The sequence below is a fragment of the Nicotiana tabacum genome, chromosome 3, assembly GCF_000715075.1.
Source record: "Nicotiana tabacum cultivar K326 chromosome 3, ASM71507v2, whole genome shotgun sequence".
Lineage (NCBI taxonomy): Eukaryota > Viridiplantae > Streptophyta > Magnoliopsida > Solanales > Solanaceae > Nicotiana > Nicotiana tabacum.
The window spans coordinates 129,526,517-129,546,260 of record NC_134082.1 but is presented as its reverse complement, the minus strand read 5'-3'; the positions used below and the strand labels follow the sequence as shown (position 1 = coordinate 129,546,260).

General features: G+C 39.0%; 1 protein-coding gene across 1 annotated transcript; it reads right to left on the bottom strand.

The window, feature by feature from the left end:
- Window positions 1–11,789: 11,789 nt before the first annotated feature.
- LOC107792003 (U1 small nuclear ribonucleoprotein 70 kDa) lies at window positions 11,790–17,869 on the bottom strand. Its single transcript, XM_016614174.2, has 11 exons — window positions 17,607–17,869; window positions 16,626–16,740; window positions 16,458–16,537; window positions 15,744–15,819; window positions 15,599–15,663; window positions 15,449–15,511; window positions 13,841–13,922; window positions 13,614–13,761; window positions 13,023–13,091; window positions 12,204–12,865; window positions 11,790–12,110 (listed from the first exon to the last, which is right to left on the bottom strand). The coding sequence occupies exons 1-10, from the start codon at window positions 17,700–17,702 to the stop codon at window positions 12,238–12,240; spliced, it is 1,422 nt and encodes a 473-aa protein (XP_016469660.1). The 5' UTR covers window positions 17,703–17,869; the 3' UTR covers window positions 11,790–12,110; window positions 12,204–12,237.
- Window positions 17,870–19,744: the final 1,875 nt, after the last annotated feature.

Below are 19,744 nucleotides of genomic sequence, written 5' to 3'. Positions count from 1 at the left end.
AAGAGCTAGCATCAGAAGATGACTTATCTACTAAGTGGAATCTACCCGGAACTTGTTGTGATTGGGATTCCGGTTGTGCTTACACGGAGTTACCTTCAGAAGCTTCTCCAGATGGGAGATACTCACTGGTCTCGGAGGGTTCGGGAACTCTGTTGGCTGTAACTTTCTTGATTATTGCTCTTTGGATGGCAAGTGGCAGGTTACCCTTGCCTCAACCTCGGCCTCGGGAGGGTTTTGCCCTCCCTTTTGATGTATCTCCTCTGCCTCGTGATCTAACCATTGCCTGCACACATAAGTAATAAAACTCAGTTAGAATTGAAGCTCATAGTATATACAGATGCATGCTTGAAAGTTGCAGTAAAGTAGTCCAGAAGAGGAAGTGCGAACTGCACAAAAATGAGTGCGGTCGCAGACTGCCAAGTGCGGACTGCACAAAAATGAGTGCAGCTGCACAACTAAAAGTGCAGACCGCACAGCCCCAGGTTCAAAATACTGGGGTCTCTGATCTTTCATCAGTGCGGACCGCACAATTTTGCTGCGGACTGCATATTTTTTAGTGCGGTCCGCACAATTCAAACACACAGATGCCCTAACTTAGAGACTGCGGACCATACAAAAATGTGTGCGACCACACAATTTGAATGTAAGCGGCACTGGTATATGATTCATACAAGTTTTTCAAGAATTAGACATGGCCTTAACAATTAAGCAAGATTAGCTACTTACCCAGGCCCCAATTAACATTTAAGTTACTACCCAGATGATACTAAGCAAGAATGACTAACTATTGACATTATTAGGCATGAAATGAACCCTAGATCAAAGAACAAAACTAAGAAAAAGAGGAAAAATCTAAAGAGGAAATTAACATACTAGTAATGAAGGATGCAGGTGAGAATCTACAGAGATGAAATGCTTGAAGTTTGATAATTAGTGGGGGATGCACTGTATTTGATTAGGGCTTGAGTGTTCAAAGAGTGTAAAGTGTGAAAAGTATTGAAAATCCCTATTTATAGGTTGTGTTGGGCTCAGAAGTTACCTGAGTGTGGCCGCATAATATTGGGTGTGGTCCGCACTCCTTACCTGTACCTTGGAAGAATTGTTGCAATCTGCAAAAAAGTGAGTGTGGCCACAGAATTTGTGCGGACTGCATAATTTTGTGTGCGGCCACACTTTGTTAATGAACTTTGACAGGCCAAACTTTAGAGAACATGCACTTTTGGTCTTTCAGATGTGCAACCACATACAGAATTGCGCGGCCGCAGAGTGATTGTGCGGTCTGCATAATTCTGGTGCGGTTCGCACTTTTGTGACACTTAGCCAATTTTTCATGCACAGTCCCTGCAATGCACACCCATTCCTGCATACACTTCAAGCCTATCTAATCCAAAGAAGAAAACCAAGAAAAATAAAAAGACACATGGGTTGCCTCCCAAGAAACGCCTGATTTAACGTCGCAGCACGATGCAGATTACCAATCACTTGAAATGAAGAACCGCCATAATGTGGACATCATCAAACTTGCCAAGATAATTTTTAACTCGGTTCCCATTGACTCTAAACACCTCATCATTCTTATTTTTCAAATCTAGAGCACCATAGGGGGTTACATTCACCACTTCAAAGGGGCCACTCCATTTTGACTTCAACTTGCCCGGAAACATCCGTAACCGGGAATTGAACAATAGCGCAAGATCACCTTCTTTAAACTCCTTGTTGTGGATGTACTTGTCATGGAGGTACTTCATCTTCTCCTTGTAAACGGATGAACTTGTGTAGGCATGATACCAAAATTTATCAAGCTCATTCAAATGTGCCGCTCTTAGGTTTGCGGCGACATCCCACTCAAGGTTTAACTTTTTCAAAGCCCATATAGCCTTATGCTCAAGTTCTACTAGAAGATGGCACGCCTTCCCAAACACCAATTGATATGGATACATCCCAATCGGCATCCTATAGGCCGTCTTATAAGCCCAAAGAGCATCATCAAGTTTTCTTGACCAATCTGTCCGGTTGGCATTCATAGTCTTTGACAAAATAGTATTGATCTCTCGGTTAGAGACTTCAACTTTTCTGTTTGCTGGAGGATGGTAGGGGGTCGATACATTATGAGTGACACCATACTTGGTGAGTAAGGTATCAAAAGCCCGGTTGCAAAAATGCGAACCCCCATCACTAATAATGGCCCTTGGAGTACCAAACCTTGTGAAGATGTTCTTCTTCAAGAATGCCACCACACTTCGAGCTTCATTGTTGGGTAAAGCCATGGCTTCAACCCATTTTGACACATAGTCTACAGTTACCAAAATGTAAGTGTTCCCACAAGAGCTCACGAACGGTCCCATGAAATCAATACCTCAAACATCAAAGATATCAATCTCCAAGATGGTGGTGAGGGGCATCTCATTCTTCTTAGAAATCCCACTGGCCCTTTGGCATTCATCACAAGTCTTGACAAGCTCGCTAGCGTCTTTGTAGAGAGTAGGCCAATCTACAACTCGACGTTTTTGTAGTCGTTCTAGCTCCACCATGGTGACCACCATACGGTGAAGAGTGGTAAGCCTCAAGAATTCCTATTTGTTCTTCCTCCGGCACACATCACCAGATCACACCATCGGTACATATCCGAAAAAGATACGGCTCATCCTAATAATAGTCAAGGCAATCTCGTTTGAGCTTCTTCCTTTGTTTGAAAAGAACTCATTCAGTACAATATCGCTCACAAGATAATTGGCTAGATCGGCAAACAACGGTATCCCAGTCATTGAAACGGCTAGGAGTTGATCGTCGGGAAATGAATCATTTATCTCAAGGCCATCACAACCCTTGCAGTCTTGAATCTATAGATCAAACTCTTGCAATAAAAGCACTCACCACATTAACCTTGCCTTAGAGTATTTATTGCTTATCAAATACCAAAGCTTCGCATGGTTGTAGTGAACAATCACCTTTGTACCCATCAAATACGGGTGAAACTTCTCCATAGCAATAACAATAGCAAGTAGCTCTTTTTCGTTCACTGTGTAGTTGACTTGGGCATCATTCATGGTCTTGCTAGCATAGTAGACCGGATAGAAGATTTTGTTGATTGTTTTCCCCAACAGTGCTCCAACCGCCACATTACTAGCGTCACACATGACCTCAAAATGCAAGCTCCAATCCGGTGCGGTGATAATAGGAGTAGTAGTCAACTTGAAATTAAGCAATTTGAATTCCTTCATACAATCTTCATTGAAATGGAACTTGGCATCCTTCTCCAAAAGTTTGCACAATGAGTTTACCACCTTAGAAAAGTCTTTGATGAATCGGCGATAGAAACCCACATGACCCAATAAGCTCATCACTCCCTTCACGGATGTAGGGGAGGGAGTTTGGAGATCACCTCAATCTTGGCCTTGTCGACCTCAATACCGTGCTTTGAAATTTTATGGCCGAGGACAATGCCTTCCTCGACCATAAAGTGACACTTCTCCCAATTCAACACTAAATTCGTTTCCTCACATCTAGCCAATACCCTTTCCAAATTGTTCAAGAAATCTTCAAAAGAATTCCCAACCACAGAAAAATCATCCATAAAGACCTCAAGAATATCCTCCACCATGTCAGTGAAAATATCCATTATACACCGTTGAAAAGTTATCGGTGCATTACACAAACCAAATAGCATCCGCGAGAATGCGAAAGTACCATAGGGACAAGCGAAAGTGGTCTTCTCTTGGTCATCAGGAGCAAGAAGGATTTGTTTGTAGCCGAAGTATCCATCAAGGAAGCAATAAAAAGCACATCCAGCCAACCTATCAAGCATTTGGTCAAGAAATAGAAGCGGGAAATGATCTTTCCGAGTAACTTTGTTGAGCTTCCTATAGTCTATGCACACTCTCCACCCGGTGATGGTTCTTGTTGGGATCAATTCATTCTTGTCATTTGTTACCACAGTCATGCCCCCTTTCTTTGGGACACATTGGACCGAAGAGGTCCACGAGCTATCGGAAATGGGGTAAAAACCCCCGGCATCCAACCACTTGATTATCTCCTTCTTCACTACCTCTTGCATTGCTTTGTTTAGCCTCCTTTGATGTTCAACGGAGGGTTTGGCACCCTCCTCAAAAATAATCTTGTGCATACAAAAGGTGAGGCTTATGCCCCGGATATCCGCCAAAGTCCATCTGATTGCTCTTTTCCTCCTTTGAAGAACCTCCAATGTGGACTCTACCTACATGTTAGTTAAGCAAAAAGAAAGGATAACCGGAAAGTAAAAGAAGGGCCAAGGAATTCATACCTGAGATGTGGAGGCAATGGCTTTAACTCCAAAGTGGGAGGCTCCTCGATTGATGGCTTAGTTGGAGGAGTCTTCCGATTTTCAAGATTCAAAGATAGCTTGCGGGGCTCATAAGTGTACGACCACATGCCTTGCAATGCACTCACACACTCCACATAGCCTTCTTTCTCCTCAACATCATCAAGATTGAGCAAAACGGCTTCGAAATTATCCTCAACATTCATTGTGGCACTAGCATCATCAACAATCACGTCGGTGACCAAATTCACAAACGAACAAACTTCATTACTACTTGGTTTCCTCATAGATTTGCACACATGGAAGACCACATTTTCGTCACCTACCCAGAAAGTGAGCTCACCGGCTTTCACCTCAACAAGAGCCTTCCCCGTAGCAAGGAAAGGTCTACCCAAAATGATAGGCACCTCATAGTCCACTTCATACTCAAGAATCACAAAGTTTGCCGGGAGGATGAACTTGTTAACTCGAACCAACACATCATCAATAATACCCAATGGCCTCTTTATTGTACAATCTACCATTTGCAACCTCATAGATGTGGGTCTTGGTTGCCCAATTACCAAAATTTTAAACACCGAATAGGGCATCAAGTTGATACTCGCCCCAAGATCACATAATGCTTTGGCAAAGTCCGCACTCCCAATAGTGCAAGGGATTGTGAAAGCGCCCGGATCTTCCAACTTAGGAGCCATTGAGTGCACAATTGCACTCACTTGATGTGTCATCTTTATTGTCTCACAATTCATTGATATTTTCTTAGTTACCAAGTCCTTCATGAATTTTGCATATCCCAACATTTGTTAGAATGCCTCAACCAACGGCACATTAATTGGCAAACTCTTCATCATATAAATAAACTTTTTGAATTGGTTCTCACTATTTTGCTTTGCAAGCCTTTGAAGATGTGGAGGATGAGGTCTTGGCATTGGTGCCTTAACCTTCGGCACTACCAGTTCCGGCATGTCAATCATGTGTTCCCTAGACGGGTTCACTTCTTCTTGCGTCTCCTCCACACTTTCATCAATATCAATTCTCACTTCTTTGTTAGCTTGAACCACATTGCTTGGGATTTCATCTTATTGAACCATAACATCTTCATCCCTAATCCTTCTTTGGTTTGAGGTGGTTGCATCTCCACCTTTTCCACTTCTAGTAGTCATGGCCATAGCATGTACCGTATTATTCCCACCCTTCGGGTTCACCACCGTATCATTGGGTAGTGCCCCCTTAGGACGAGTGTTCAAAGCTTGTGAGATCTGGCCTAGTTGAACCTCCAAATTGCAGATTGAAGTATTGTGAGAGGCTAATTGAGCATCGGAGTCAGTATTCTTCTCCATCATCTATTTAAACATGTTCTCAATTCTGCCCATCTCATTGTTAGAAGATATCGGACCTTGAGAAGGATAAGGAGGTGGATTGTTCGGTTGTTGGAACATCGGGGCCTTTGCAAACCCGGCCACCGGTTGTTGTTGTTGTTCCATCCTCCTTGATTATTATCACCCCAATTGCTTTAATTATTGCCACCCCAATTGCCTTGATGATTACCTCTCCAATTGCCTTGGTTACCTTGATTATTCCAATTGCTTTGATTATTGTTACCACCACTCCAATTGCCTTGGTGGCCTTGGTTGTTCCAATTTCCTTGTGACCGCCATTATTGTTGATTTTGTCCTTGAGCATTGTTTCTTTGGCCTTGATAATTATTGACATATTGAACTTCTTCTTCTTGCTCATTGAACGAATTACCTTGATCATAACCACTATCATCTTGCATGAATTGTTCCAGACGACTTTGCATTTGTTGACCTTGTTGCCATCTCTTGTTCATCATCATATTTACACATTCCATTGTATTCACTTGTTTTGGCCATTGAACTTGTTGAAGCTGCTTTGACCAATTGGTTCATTGTAGTTGTCAACTCGGCAATAGCTTGCCCATGATCCTGTAGTTCATTGTGTAGGTGAATGACATTAGGGTCAGCTTGAGGAACATTGGCTCCACTTTGCCATGCCGATGAGGTATCCGCCATCTCATTAAGAATTTCACAAGCTTCGGTATCGGCGAGTTGATTTATCATACATTGATTTGTTGTGTTGATCCCCCTGTATAAGGTTTGTTGGATCATGGCCTCGGTCATATTATTATTCGGGCACTCTTTGACCATGGTACGATATCTTTCCCAAATCTCATGCAATGGCTCATTGGGTTCTTGCTTGAATGCAAGAATCTCATCCTGAAGTGCCACCATATGTTCTGGAGAGAAGAATTTGGCAATGAATTTTTCTGTCAACTCATCCAAAGTGTGGATGGAATGATTGAGAAATCTCTCTAACCAGTCCAATGCCTTTCCCTGTAGAGAAAAGGAAAAAAGCCTCAACCGCAGCGCATACTCGGAGACATTTGTTTGCTTGCTCCCCCAACAAGTATCGACGAACCTCTTGAGATGCTTGTAGGCATTTTGACTCCGAGCCCCGATGAAGAATCCCTGTTGGTCAAGTAGTGTAAGCATCACATTGGTGATTTAAAAGTTATCTGCCCTAATACGGGGCGGGACTATAGCACTTTCATAACCCTCGTTCGGTAATTGTCGGTGAGCTACTGCTCTTGGTGGAAGTGGGGGAGGGATGGGAACATTGTCTTGAGGCGGGCGGCCTCGTCTATTTGCTTGAGGTTCAAGAGGAACCTCATCCATTTGGTCATCATCCACGTCCTCCCCCATCGGCAAATTCCCAATGGGCTCGTTGTTGAGAGCCATTTTCGTACCTAAATCAATTCAAAAATAAAATTTGTGACTCGGAAGGAAAAGAAGACAATTTACACAAAAACCTAAATATATAGCTAAATCCGTTTAACTCCCCGGCAACGGCGCCAAAAATATTTGTCGCCCAAACTCACACCACAAATATAGGTAGTGAGGCGGTCGAAGCAATAATAAAATCCAACGCGAGTCGAGGTCGAATCCATAAGGAGTTAGAACTGGGATTAGGTATATATTTAGTGTAATTGTATGATGTGCCTCAAATTACACTTTCACATTCTTGTTTGTTGTTTCTATTTCTACTTTGAGCTATTGATTGCAATTATAAAACTAGAAGATAATATTTTGGTTGTTTTTCAAATGATAAAAGATTTAGGGTCGTGACTTCCACCTAGGTAGTTACCTAACCTAGGTTGTAAACTCTAGGGAAAGTTTGATTAGTCGAGGTTGTAATATAGCAATCACACGCAATTACCTACTCTATACCTCTCGGTAGTTTGAGTGATTTTGCCCAATTTGACTTTTTCAAGTCCAAATAGGTATTGCACAAAACAAGTGATATATACTCAAGTCGGGTCTTACTATCTCTAGATTTGACCCTTTAATTGGGGCTATCAATTTTTTGAGTTCACCCCAATTTCTTGTTATCCAAATATTCCTAGACTTAGTCTCTCTTTCTCAAGTAGAGACTAAGTCAAATAGGCATGAATTAATGTTTGCAACCATTAATTCTTGAATTCAAGCATGAACTTGGCTAAATATCACTAGCCCAATCACAAACAAGCCCTAAATCAAATACCCATTAAGTACTCACATTAGGGTTGGGCCACAACCCTATCTAGAAATTTAGTTACTCATGAAAAATGAAGAATCTAAAGAAAAAATTAAGATATAATGCATAATAATTGATTAGGGAAAGAAATTCTAATGTTTAGAAACTAATCTAGTACAATATTACTCAAAACAGTAAAGAAAACAGCTCAGGTGCTCTCCCAAAACTAAACTTAACCTAAAAATGACAAAAAGTTCTATTTATACTAAGCTAAAAATATCTGACGAAAATGCCCCTGCGGAGGTTGTGCGACCGCACAATAATGTGTGTGGTTCGCATAAATAGACTTGGCTTGACAGGTTCTATCTCTAAGGCTGCACAATTCTGGGTTGCGGCCGCACTCCTTCTTCTTGTGCGGACCGCACATTTGTGAGTGTGGTCGCACTCTTGCTTCTGCGGCCGCACAATTTTAGTGTGGTCCGCACTCCTTGACTTTTGACTTGAACTCAGCTCTCTGATTCTTCTCTTCTGCGGACCGCACAATTGTGAGTGCATTCGCACTTGCCATCCAGCGGCCGCACAATTATGGTGTGGTCTGCATATCTTCAGCTTGCCCAAAACCAACTCTCTGAATCTCCTCTTCTACGGCCGCACAATATTTGTGCGGTCCACATAATCTGAAGAAAAACTGACATGTCTCTTTTCTTGTTCTGCGGCCGCACACAGTATTGTGCGGTCCACATTGTGGGCCTTTTTACCTTATTTTGGTCCTTGTCCACTTTTGACTCCTTTAAGAGTTGATTTTGATTTCTTTGGCTCATATTTCAACACTCCTGCAAGCAAGCACATTTCATTAGTTTTCAGAAATATTTTAAAGCATTTTTTAGCTAAAATGCAAGTAAAAAAGAGCAAATAAGCAGTTAAAATCCCTACTTATCAGTCGCGTCAGCAGAATTAGCCAAAACGTCCTCCTCGGAGATGGCAATTGAGCCCTTCGGTAGACCTGAGTTCAACAAGAGTAGAAGGTTAATCAGTTTTCTTATACGAAAGAAAAAAAACAAGATTAGTTCAACCTACCATGATTCTTGGCCTTCCACTCATATTTAAGGGCTAGTTCTTTCCATGTATGGGTCTAGTTCTTTCCACGTATGGGTCTCGGACATAGTGACATCCAAAATCTTTTGGACCTATTGGTCCAAGCCTTCAATCCTCAGTGGAGTCCACTGAATTGCTGAAATAAGTGAAAGAAGAGGAATCGGTAACAACATGGGGTGATCTTTAACTAGAAGAAGAGACAAACGATGAACTTACCCTATATATACCAGTTCACTTACCCTATATTGTAGGTTATTAGTTAAGGTTTGTCAAACAAAGTTACGTGTAATTATTTTTTAAATAGCCTGATCGTGTATATATGCACGGACAATGGTTAAATTTCATTATGGCATTCAATAATTTTCTTTGGTTCAAAGTTGAGTTTTTTTTTTTTGTGGGTTTCCGGAGCGATAGAGCTAATGTAATATCGTAAGGGGTAAAATATGTTCATACTTTAATGATCGCATGAGAAAGAGACACGTGAAAGCGAAGACAGAAGACAGTCGGGCCCGAAGGCAATAATTTTGCTTGTTGTCGGAGAGAATGATATTTATAAAGGCAAAATAAATGTCTGTCACTCGGTAGTATTTAATAAAGAATATTCTACAGCATTAAGTGCATAGTCCATTACAGATATTATGGCATTCACTGCCTACCGTTACACATTCTTCAATAGCCCTCATAATTGTCATTTAAGAGGGGCTTGATCCTAGGACCTTGTTCCATAGGTGCAACTATAAATAGTGAGCTCTACCATCATTGTAAGATAGACGAATTTTCTGACAAGCATACAATTTGTTCAAATCTAAATAGCATTTTACTTTCTTGCGTATTTATATTGCTCTTACTGCTTCCCGAAGTTCTACTCCCGGGCTCAAGATCTCTATTGTCCTATCTCGATTTCAACGTTAATTCTTATATTTTTGTCTAATTTATTTATTAATTTAGGATTAGATCGACTCTCTTGTCTATAAATTACGTATAAATTCAGTTGTATTATTTTACGGGTAAACAATATCAAGTCACCCCAACAGAAGTAATGCTAGCTTTTATTCACGGGCGTAAACACACCAACAAAAAAAATTGTAATTAACCAGCCAGGAAGGAAAAGTAAACATCGGTGACTTAAAAAAACGATATACACGTTGTGGAAGTTTGGGGTTATGGTGTCTATATACAAAAAATGTAGATAAGTAGTTTTCAAGAAAATGATATGAGAGATGAAAATGTAACAAATATAATTAAAATTGAATTCAAATAGGAAGTTCAGAAATGATCATGTTGTACTTAAGATAATGTGATGATTTGATAATTGAATATGGTAAACAGGGACTACGCAGACCTAATATTATATGGACGTAAATTGTTTCGAAACATCTACAATCTTTTAAAAAACACTGTAAAGATATAAAGTAATTAGCCGTTTCTCTTCCATTATCATCTGCTTAGCCCTTTCTCTTCCATTATCCCTCACTGTAATTAGAAAAAAAAATGTAAAAGAAAATGTGGAAGTAGCCAAAAACAAAACGTGGTTGAAATAGATATGATCCATATCCGGCAATACCAACAAATTAGGATAAAGACTTGCTCAGTGTTGTCACGAGTCTTTTCTATTCGATTAGAAACTTCTATATTAGTATAATGAATAATTGTGAGATTTTAGGAAGCACTTATAGAAAACCCATGTACGTATTAAAAGAAATAGTTTGATATTGAATAAATTAAATGTGCTAGATCAAAATGGAATATAACACGTATGCCATATATCCAATTCCAGCAAATTTGATGACTAATAATAGCACTAAACATGTCGTTTGGAATGAATCAATTGGGATATTTCTAGGAAGCTTCTGAAGATGCACTTGTACGATCACTAAAAGGGTACAGTTGGTTGGATCAAATATTCACTTAAACAATGATGTTGTATAGCCTTTTGCTCTAGTTCAACGCCATTCTTATCCTATCCTATAAGTTCATGTACAGTTTACACGCTTCCAATTGAAAAAATAATTGGTAGGATGTTTCTTTTTGCAAATACTCAAGTTGCGTTTGTGATAATTGCCTGTTTCACTTATCAGCAGCTACTCCTGTTATTGTAGTCTAGCTGTACACAATAACCATTTAATGTAATTTTCATGTATTGGCATCACACACATCATAAAAATATCCTCTAAACTATGTAGCACTTATTTGGTTGATCATTACTCACTTATCATATTTGTTTTAACTAGTGTTTCTACATAATTTTAAGATTATAAAAAGTGTATAAAATAATATTATCACGTCAGAAGTGGAAACCAGACTTATTTATATCATGTCTCACCATACCTCTCGTCAACGTTTCCACTTTGATAAGAGTTAAGAATACAGATAAAAAAGTGCAACTCGGTACACAAAATCCCTGCGTCCGGGAAGAGAGCACCCCCAAAGAGTGTAAGATACGCAGACGGCACTCCAAAGCTCCCCTTCAATTAAGAGTACAGATACATATATTATTTTTTGTACTAATTTATATTCACATCATGTAGAATAAAAAGGAGCTACACTCCCAACCAAAAATTTCTCCATTCCCAAAGCACAAACTCGAAACTCATAATTGAGAATGAGGTAACCTCGCTCACTCATAATTGAGAATGAGGTAACCTCGCTCATCGAACCAGTCTAGTACCAATCTCGCAACAGTATTGGCGCAAAAGGATCGGTCAGCCTCTGGCGACACGTAAGTAAAGGTTCATATCTAAACACACTTCTTTGAGGCCCAAGGACCAATGACATAGGGTATACAGTCTAACCGTGGACAATTTTATTCATTTAATGGAGTACTATTTTACCCTTTAACTTAAATCTTCGGCTATCAAAACCATTTTCAATTTCTACAGACTTGCAGCTTTCTCATAAAGTAATTTCAAGCAAAATATTTTGATAGGAGTTCACATTCTAAAACAGATACAATAATAAAATACCGTAACATGAGCGAATAATACGTTTGACATGCAGGTACCCAGCTATCACATCTTAGCGCACACAGAATCCAAATAATTCACATTTAACTAGTTCACATAGAAACTGAATACTTCATTACATGGGCAGATATCATCTAATGTTCACCATTCCCGCACTAGCAGCAAGCAGGAATCCCAATAGAAAATTGCACTTCCCTGAGATGTCAGTAGGCCATGTCTTCCTGCGAGTCAAAGAAGTCAAACAATTGCGGCAATATTATCAAATGAGAAATTAATATTACCTACATAGCATGTGGATCTTATTGCAACCTTACCAGAGCAACACAAGCAGAAGCATACCCTTCATCATCAGTAGTCATATTCACGAGAATGTGACCTATCTGAACGCCTATGATCACGGTCCCTTTCTTTTGTCTCAGATGCTCCGTGGTCATAAGCATAATTATCTTCCTCCATTTGATCATAACGATCATCACCACGACTGGTATCTTTATAGCGATCATCACCAGCTTGAGCATCTGGATTCTCATAGTCTCCTCGGCCTTGATGATGATCATAATGGTCATAATGTCCATGATCATCTTCAGGTTCTGCATGATCATAGTTCCTTTCCCTGTCACCATGCCTTTCCCGCTCATGTTTAGATTCACCATGCTCATAATCATATTCTCTATCACGAGAACGCCCACGACCCTGGTCCCCCTCACCTTCATAGTCCTTACCTCTTTCCCTATCCCTCTCACGGTGGCGATCTCGCTCACGGTCCCTATCTTTGCCCCGTTCGCGGTCACGTGTCCTGTCACGTTCACGGTCTCGATCGCGGTCTCGTCCACGATCTCTTTCTCTATCCCTAGTTCTCTCGCGTTCCTTATGATGTTTGTCATCTCTGTCGCGTTCCCTTGGCCTATCATGTGAACGTTCACGAGATTTTTCTCTATCTCTATCTCGCACCCTATCACGGGACTTCTCCCGATCCCTGATAATATGGAAAATAATAATATTAACTTCACAATTTGTAAACTAAACAGGGTTGTAAATCAGACAACTCATCCTTGGAAAAGTATATATATGTCTGCATGTCAGATTGAGAGAAAAGAACACAAAGCACGTATAACTATAAATGCATAGGTTACCTTTCTCTGTCATCTCGTACTCTTGGCTCTTCGGAGCGAGATGCCGCCCTTCCAATCTGAACTACCTCTCTGCAAAATTAAAGGGGCATAGAGTCAATGATAATTAAATATCCATGTAAAAATTGAAGGCAATAACTTACCAAGAAAGATTGATGAATGTTCCACAAATTTTCACATGACAATCATACCAGTACATCTGAGCAATGAAAACTACTTTTCAGACATTTTATGAGTGATCATCATGCTGAATGCCAAACAATAATAACTTCCAATTGTAGACAAGATTTCATGCATAGATGCTCCGGACAGCACTCTTTTTTTCAACCAAAAATAGAGCAACATAAACTGACTGCAGCATCTATACATCCCAAAAGACAAGTTGAAATTCAGAAGCAGTCTATGTCGACTACAAGCACACATGCATAGTTATCTCTGGCAGCCATTATTGCAGAGAACAGGAGACATTTGCATTGGAATTTTTACTCCATGGACAATGGCAGCCATTATTGCATAAAGTACAGCTACATCAAGGTCCTTTTTAGCACTTCGCATATGTACATACGACTAACACTCTAAAAGCTAATCGAGTACCTATTAACATCTTCAGTTCCAACTCTTGTTGTTCCAAGTCCACCGCCAAGTCTGCGGGGACGCCAATTGGGGACTGTTCTCCCACGTTCAACATCAACCAGAACTCTTCTATTATCAATCTTCTTTCCATCAGCTTGTTTATAAGCAGCTGAAGTTATATCCAAGGAATTAGAAATGGAAGTGAGACGGAAAAAGACAAAGAAAAATAGGAGTCGAGTAAGAGAAACCTTTCATATCCCGTGTATGAACATACTCAATAAAAGCATAACCCCTGGGCTTATTGTTTGTATTGTCCGTAACCAAACGAACCTGAAACTCAAACAATTATGAAATTAACACTACTAATAAGAATTATAATCATGTTTGATGCAGCGGTCAAAAAAGTTATGCTTTTATCCTGTCAACACGATTAGGTACAGTAAGGTCCTAATGGCACGGCAGGCACTATGCCTAATTAGCCGTGCTCACCTTTGATTCATAGAGCTCCCAGGCGAGATGCATCACCATCACTGCTAGAGTTGCACAAGAACTGTGGCCTTATGTTTGCAATACATTCTAACTCCCCTTACCAGGGAACATTTTTAATATAAAATAAATTATTATAGAAGTATAGTCAAATACCAGGTGTCTCCTGAAATGCTTGAAACTTTTTTGATAGCCTTTGAATCCAAAAGTAAAATCTTAGTAACATAGATGGGATGTAAGAAGAATAAAGAAGAAGAGAACAAGGCTGATACTCCCACCAAATTTTTACCCAGCACAGGCAAGTATATCTCCACTGTTGCTTGGAATAAGAGGCCAAAGGTAAATTGCATCATTGCTCTGCTCATCTAGGTGTTCAACTTTGTTTCATGCAATGAAGATCGGGCTCGGAAATTGAATGGTTACATTTGGCAACTCAAGAAACAAAAAGTTACCAGAAATTTAAGATTTGCCCTTACCAGGAGAATACCTAGGAGTTGAACCTCATTACCTTTGTAGTTCTAGAAACTAATGGAATACCCAGAACACATAGTACTTGAAACTAATGATATCCAAACCAGGATAAAAGGAAAAGTCATCAAACTGATTCTCAATAATTGGAGCCACTGTTACCTGAGTCATAAGGACATTCTGACCCTTATTTTTCAAAACAAGGAAATGCTAGTAACTTCGCAACAAATTTTCATGAATGTCAGAGTGCAGCATGCACCTTGAAGCACCATGGAAGAGTGCTAGCAGTTCAAACAACAATTCATTTCTTAACTGCAACCTGAAGAGGTGCACCCAGAGGCACAATTGAAAGAAAAAGCTCTTCTGATAAAATGTGGATTTGCAAACTTGTAGCATAAGCCATCTCTTATTTTATTTTAATTTTTGAGAGCAGTACAGAAATTCAAAGGTAATCAGTTTATTATTTAGCAGATAACTGCCAAATTCAGTAACTTTTTATCAAATAACTAAAGTGCAATCCTAGTGCCATAGAATAGTCATATAAAGAATGAATCGCATGCGCATTCAGTGAAAGTTTGAAGCATTAGTAAGGTAATGCATGGTACTTTTTTAAACGCCCCACCCTCATTTTAAAGGACTTGATCTAGAAAGACAAAATTTGAAATAGCTTACAACCTACAATCCCACGTTCTTTGACATTAGCTGATCAAAATCTGTTTTGAGAAAAAATGTTAAAATTGTAAGACGTTTACTGCTTTTCTGAAAGCAAAAAGTTATGGAAAAATCAACTTGAGAAATAACTGGATCATAGCAGGAAGTACTATGAAACCATAACAGTACACATCTTACCAACCAAAATCCAGTAACCTGAGCCCCACAAAGGGATGCTCTATAATACCTACCCGCTTGATTGGACCAAAAGCCTCAAATTCACGTTTAACTCTGCTTTCTGTTGTCTCGTAATTCTGAAAATGAGAAATACAATCAACAAAAGTAATTAAGAAAATATTCACAAGTAACAGCAAAAATGATCTAAAAAGTTCTTTACTCACGAGTCTAGCAACAAAGAGTGTCTTGTATGGATCTCCAGTAACATTTGGGTCACTGCTAGGATCATCTGCTCGACAGAAAAACAACAATTCATTTCATTTTTGATTTTCAAACAATCAGAAAACCAAAAACTCAGGCAGTTCATACATTTCTCAAGCTCCTCAGCAGCCTTTTTAGCACCTTCCTCCAGCCTTATCTTGTGGATCCTAGCTTTTCGTTGAGCCTGCATGTAATAAAAAAAGCAATTTATGTGCATAAAGAAAGATACACAGATATGCACCATAGGTTGTAATTGCATAGCTGCACATCCTATGCTACATCTTATAATTCATCACTGGAATCAAGAGACTCTTCAAAACTGGGATGCCAGGCCAATCAATCAGCTGCCCCAATCCCGAACTAGTTGGTCAGCTAAGCCATCTCTTAAATATGGAGAGAAGCAGTAAAAATAACCAAACCGGTGATTATATAATCCTCTAACTACAGAGGACTACAATTTTCGAACTTCCAACGGTTTCACCTCTATGACTTGGGAGACAACAGTATCTTCTAGATAACAAAGAAAACTGCACAAATTGTTTTTTGTCATACGTTAAGACATTCAATCCTTCTTTCAGAAAATAGAAAAGCAATTCAGCAAAACTAATATGGCAGGCCACGTTAATAGTAAAGCAAACATCTTACACCTGAACTTAAAAGATCACTAATAACAGAACATGGATAATTGCATATTGTTAATCTTTGTTGAAGCAGTTAAAAAGAGGCAACAAAACCAGAATGGAGATCCAATAATTCAATTTAAACATATGGACCCACGCAAAAAGATCAGAAAATGAATTGCAGAATGTAAAATAATCTTACCGGGGTTTCAACCTCAGGGACCGGTGGAGCATATTCTGGATCACCAGGCTGAGCAAATTTACCAACAAATTGTGCCATCCCTATGGAATAGATGAGAATATGTATTGTAAGCATTATACGACATAAATGAAGGACCAGGAAATCACTCAATTTATGAAGAAAGTTAACCTGTATATGAAGGGCATTTTCTCTTCTCGGGAGGTGGTTTGTACTCCAAAGGTGGTCGGGGCTCAAACAGCTTCAGAAGATTAGCCGTCAACCCAGTTGGATGACTTTGACCAATCTGCATATATTACATACATTAACAACGAAATACACAAGCTTGCAGCACCAGCAAAGAACAAAGGGAAGGATTGTCAATACTGCAACAGCCTTATAACATACTTCTCCTATTATTATTTTAAGCTACCTATCTGGCCATGCTGTATATTTAGCTGTCATAAGAAAACACAAAGAAATATGTATCCAATATAACTTCTAGTCTCATCTCAGCAGTCCAGAAATATCACTAAACTAGAATTAAAACACCTAACCACTACTACTCCATAATGATGACAAATCAGCAAGTAAGTTCTAAATTATCCCAGAGGCAGAGCCGGGAATTGAACTTTATGGGTTCTAAATTCTAGGATAGCGACATGAGGTGTTAGTAATTGGTTCTGAATTAAATTTTTGTACATACTAAGTGAATTTCGTAATACAAATACATGTTTTGGACTAAAGCTACTGCGTTCAGCTAAACCTGTATGACGGCTTCTAGCTCCTCCCCTGATAATCCATTCTGCTCCACATCGAGCCCTTTTTATTCCAGTACTTAAGAACTAGTTTTTTGGAAAAATTAGGGAAAGACTATAAATTCTCTAAACCCCACATCGAAAGACGGACATAATGTGAGCATCCTAACAATAACTAAAACCTGAATCCCAACTAGTAGGTCTAACCTATATGGATACTTTGCTTCAACCGTGTTGTGTTCTTTGCTAAATCTAAAATCATCTAAATTTCTAACCTTTCATCTACAATGAAATCTGGAAAACCTAGGCAATCAAGCAATGTTACCACACACACATACAAACTCTTGGGTTTAAGGAAAAATCTAAACCAGGAAACAACATAGACAACAGATCAAGAGATATAACAAGCAGTTACCAGCTTGAGTTGCATAACATTAGCGCGATTCTGAGCCTTTGCACGGGCCTGGACATTAGGGTTGTTCCGCATGAAGGCATCGTTGAAATCTCCCATATTCGGAACGATTGAAGCCGCCTAGGGTTCTTGCTTGATGTGAATCTCCGCACAAGTATGTAGGTTTTATATCCGAAAATGGAGATTACACAAATCGAATGGATTTGATTGGGTTGGAGAATGGAGAAGCTTAGCTGAAAGCGGCAGAGAAGCGAATTAGAAACAAGGGTTTATTTCGAGAAGAGAGGAGGCTTATATAAACTCGACCATCGACTCCATCTTTCGTGAGTCGGAGCGCCAGTGGCAAACGGGCGGGTCGGATCCGATATGGTTCGGGTTGAAAATGGATAATGAAAAAAATGAATCAATTATCCGATCCGGTCCATATTTAATACGGATAAAAAATGGGTTAACCGGCGGATAATATGGGTTACTCATATTATCCATGACTTCTTGTGTATGATCATTTTTGGAAGAATTCTTAGTCTGACTAACTTGAGGAACCCCAATTTGAGACTTTACAAATGTAAAAGTTAGACTCATTGGTTATCCATTTTCTAAATGGATAATATAGATCCATATTTGACCCGTTTTTAAAAAGTTCATTATCCGACCCATTTTTTAGTGGATAATATATATGGTTAACTGTTTTCTTTTAATTATTTTGTCACCACTAATTTGAGCATTATCGGTGTGGCTTTTATTTGATGAGACCATAGTCCATACATTTTGTTTTGGCATGCACCCTTGCTGCTGCCTACAATATCTGTAGATGCCACACTTATGAGAAATTTAGGGGTATTAGAGGGAAATTGAAAAATCAAACCAAACTGAAATAGAATCAAACCAAAAGAAAAATCCAAAAATTTTTTTTATGTTTGATTTGCTTTTGGTTAGTAATTTTAAAAATCAATAAAATTTGGTTTGATTTTAGTTTTATGCAAAAAAAAATATATGAATTAAAATTGACTATATTATGCATATTTAAAAATGATGATCATATACACACACTCATGTGTGTGTATATGCTTTTAATATAGTATGTATATATATATATATATACTAGATTTAGTGTACGTGCGTTGCACGTGTATTATGCGTTATGCATAAAAGAGCGTATTTTAATTAGGTAGAATAAGAATAAATTAAGTATAAAAGTAATTGACGATACAACAAATATTTAAATGGTAAAATGTCTAAAATAGTGCATATTAAATTGAATAAGAATGAATTAAGTGAAATAGCATTTGACGATGCAAAAAAAGTTATTACATTAAAGAAATAGTTGTATTGAGCGTGCAGACACTAAATTGAGTGTTACAATGAAGCATGGGTGTGATGATGTTGCTGGAACCATTAGTCAGACTGTTGCTACCCTCTTGATGTCATCTGTGGAACAATGTTGATGTGCGCCATGAAGAATGTTGCTTCAGTTGATTCTGGTATGAGGAAGGCGCCTCTAAAATATAACGGTATTGTCGATGCATTCAGTGAAACAGTTCAGAATTTGTAAAAATAAATATAATTATATAGTTATAATATATGTAAAATTCATGTATAATTAATTTGTGTATAGTTGAGGAAGTTTCATAAAAAAGAAAATATTGCTTGAAGAATAACAACAGATCATCATACAATTATGTTTCTATGATATATGCTATGTTATGGTGGTGAATCTTACCTAATATCTCTTTATAGACAATGTTCTTGGTATATGTTCCTTTTTTTCGCTTCGGCTGCTCGGTCAAGACTAAAACCTTTGTTGTTGACATAGATATTCCTGTCGCACCTCCTTTTTCCCGCGCCCGCTGGGCGCGTGGGGAGTTTTCTCCAATTAAAGGACAGTCGAAACGGGATTTGTTTATTTGTTTCAGAGTCGCCACCTGGGAATTTTGAGGCGTCCCAAGTCACCAATTATAATCCCTGAATCGAGGAGAATATGACTCTGTTTATTTTTCTGCGAACCAGAAATCCTGAGTAAGGAATTCTGTTAATCCGGAAGAAGGTGTTAGGCATTTCCGAATTCCGTGGTTCTAGCACGGTCGCTTAACTGTTTTTATTATTGGCTTAATCATCTTGATTTTATTAAATATTGATGTTAT

What these genes read in the sequence shown, in the direction of transcription:
- LOC107792003 (XM_016614174.2), bottom strand. Translation starts at nt 17,702, where the DNA reads ATGGGAGATTTCAACGATGCCTTCATGCGGAACAACCCTAATGTCCAG. An exon ending in TCCCTGAGGTTGAAACCCCG is followed by an intron (nt 15,820 to 16,457) that starts GTAAGATTATTT and finishes TATTACATGCAG; the next exon opens with GCTCAACGAAAAGCTAGGAT. An exon ending in GTACGAGATGACAGAGAAAG is followed by an intron (nt 12,866 to 13,022) that starts GTAACCTATGCA and finishes CCATATTATCAG; the next exon opens with GGATCGGGAGAAGTCCCGTG.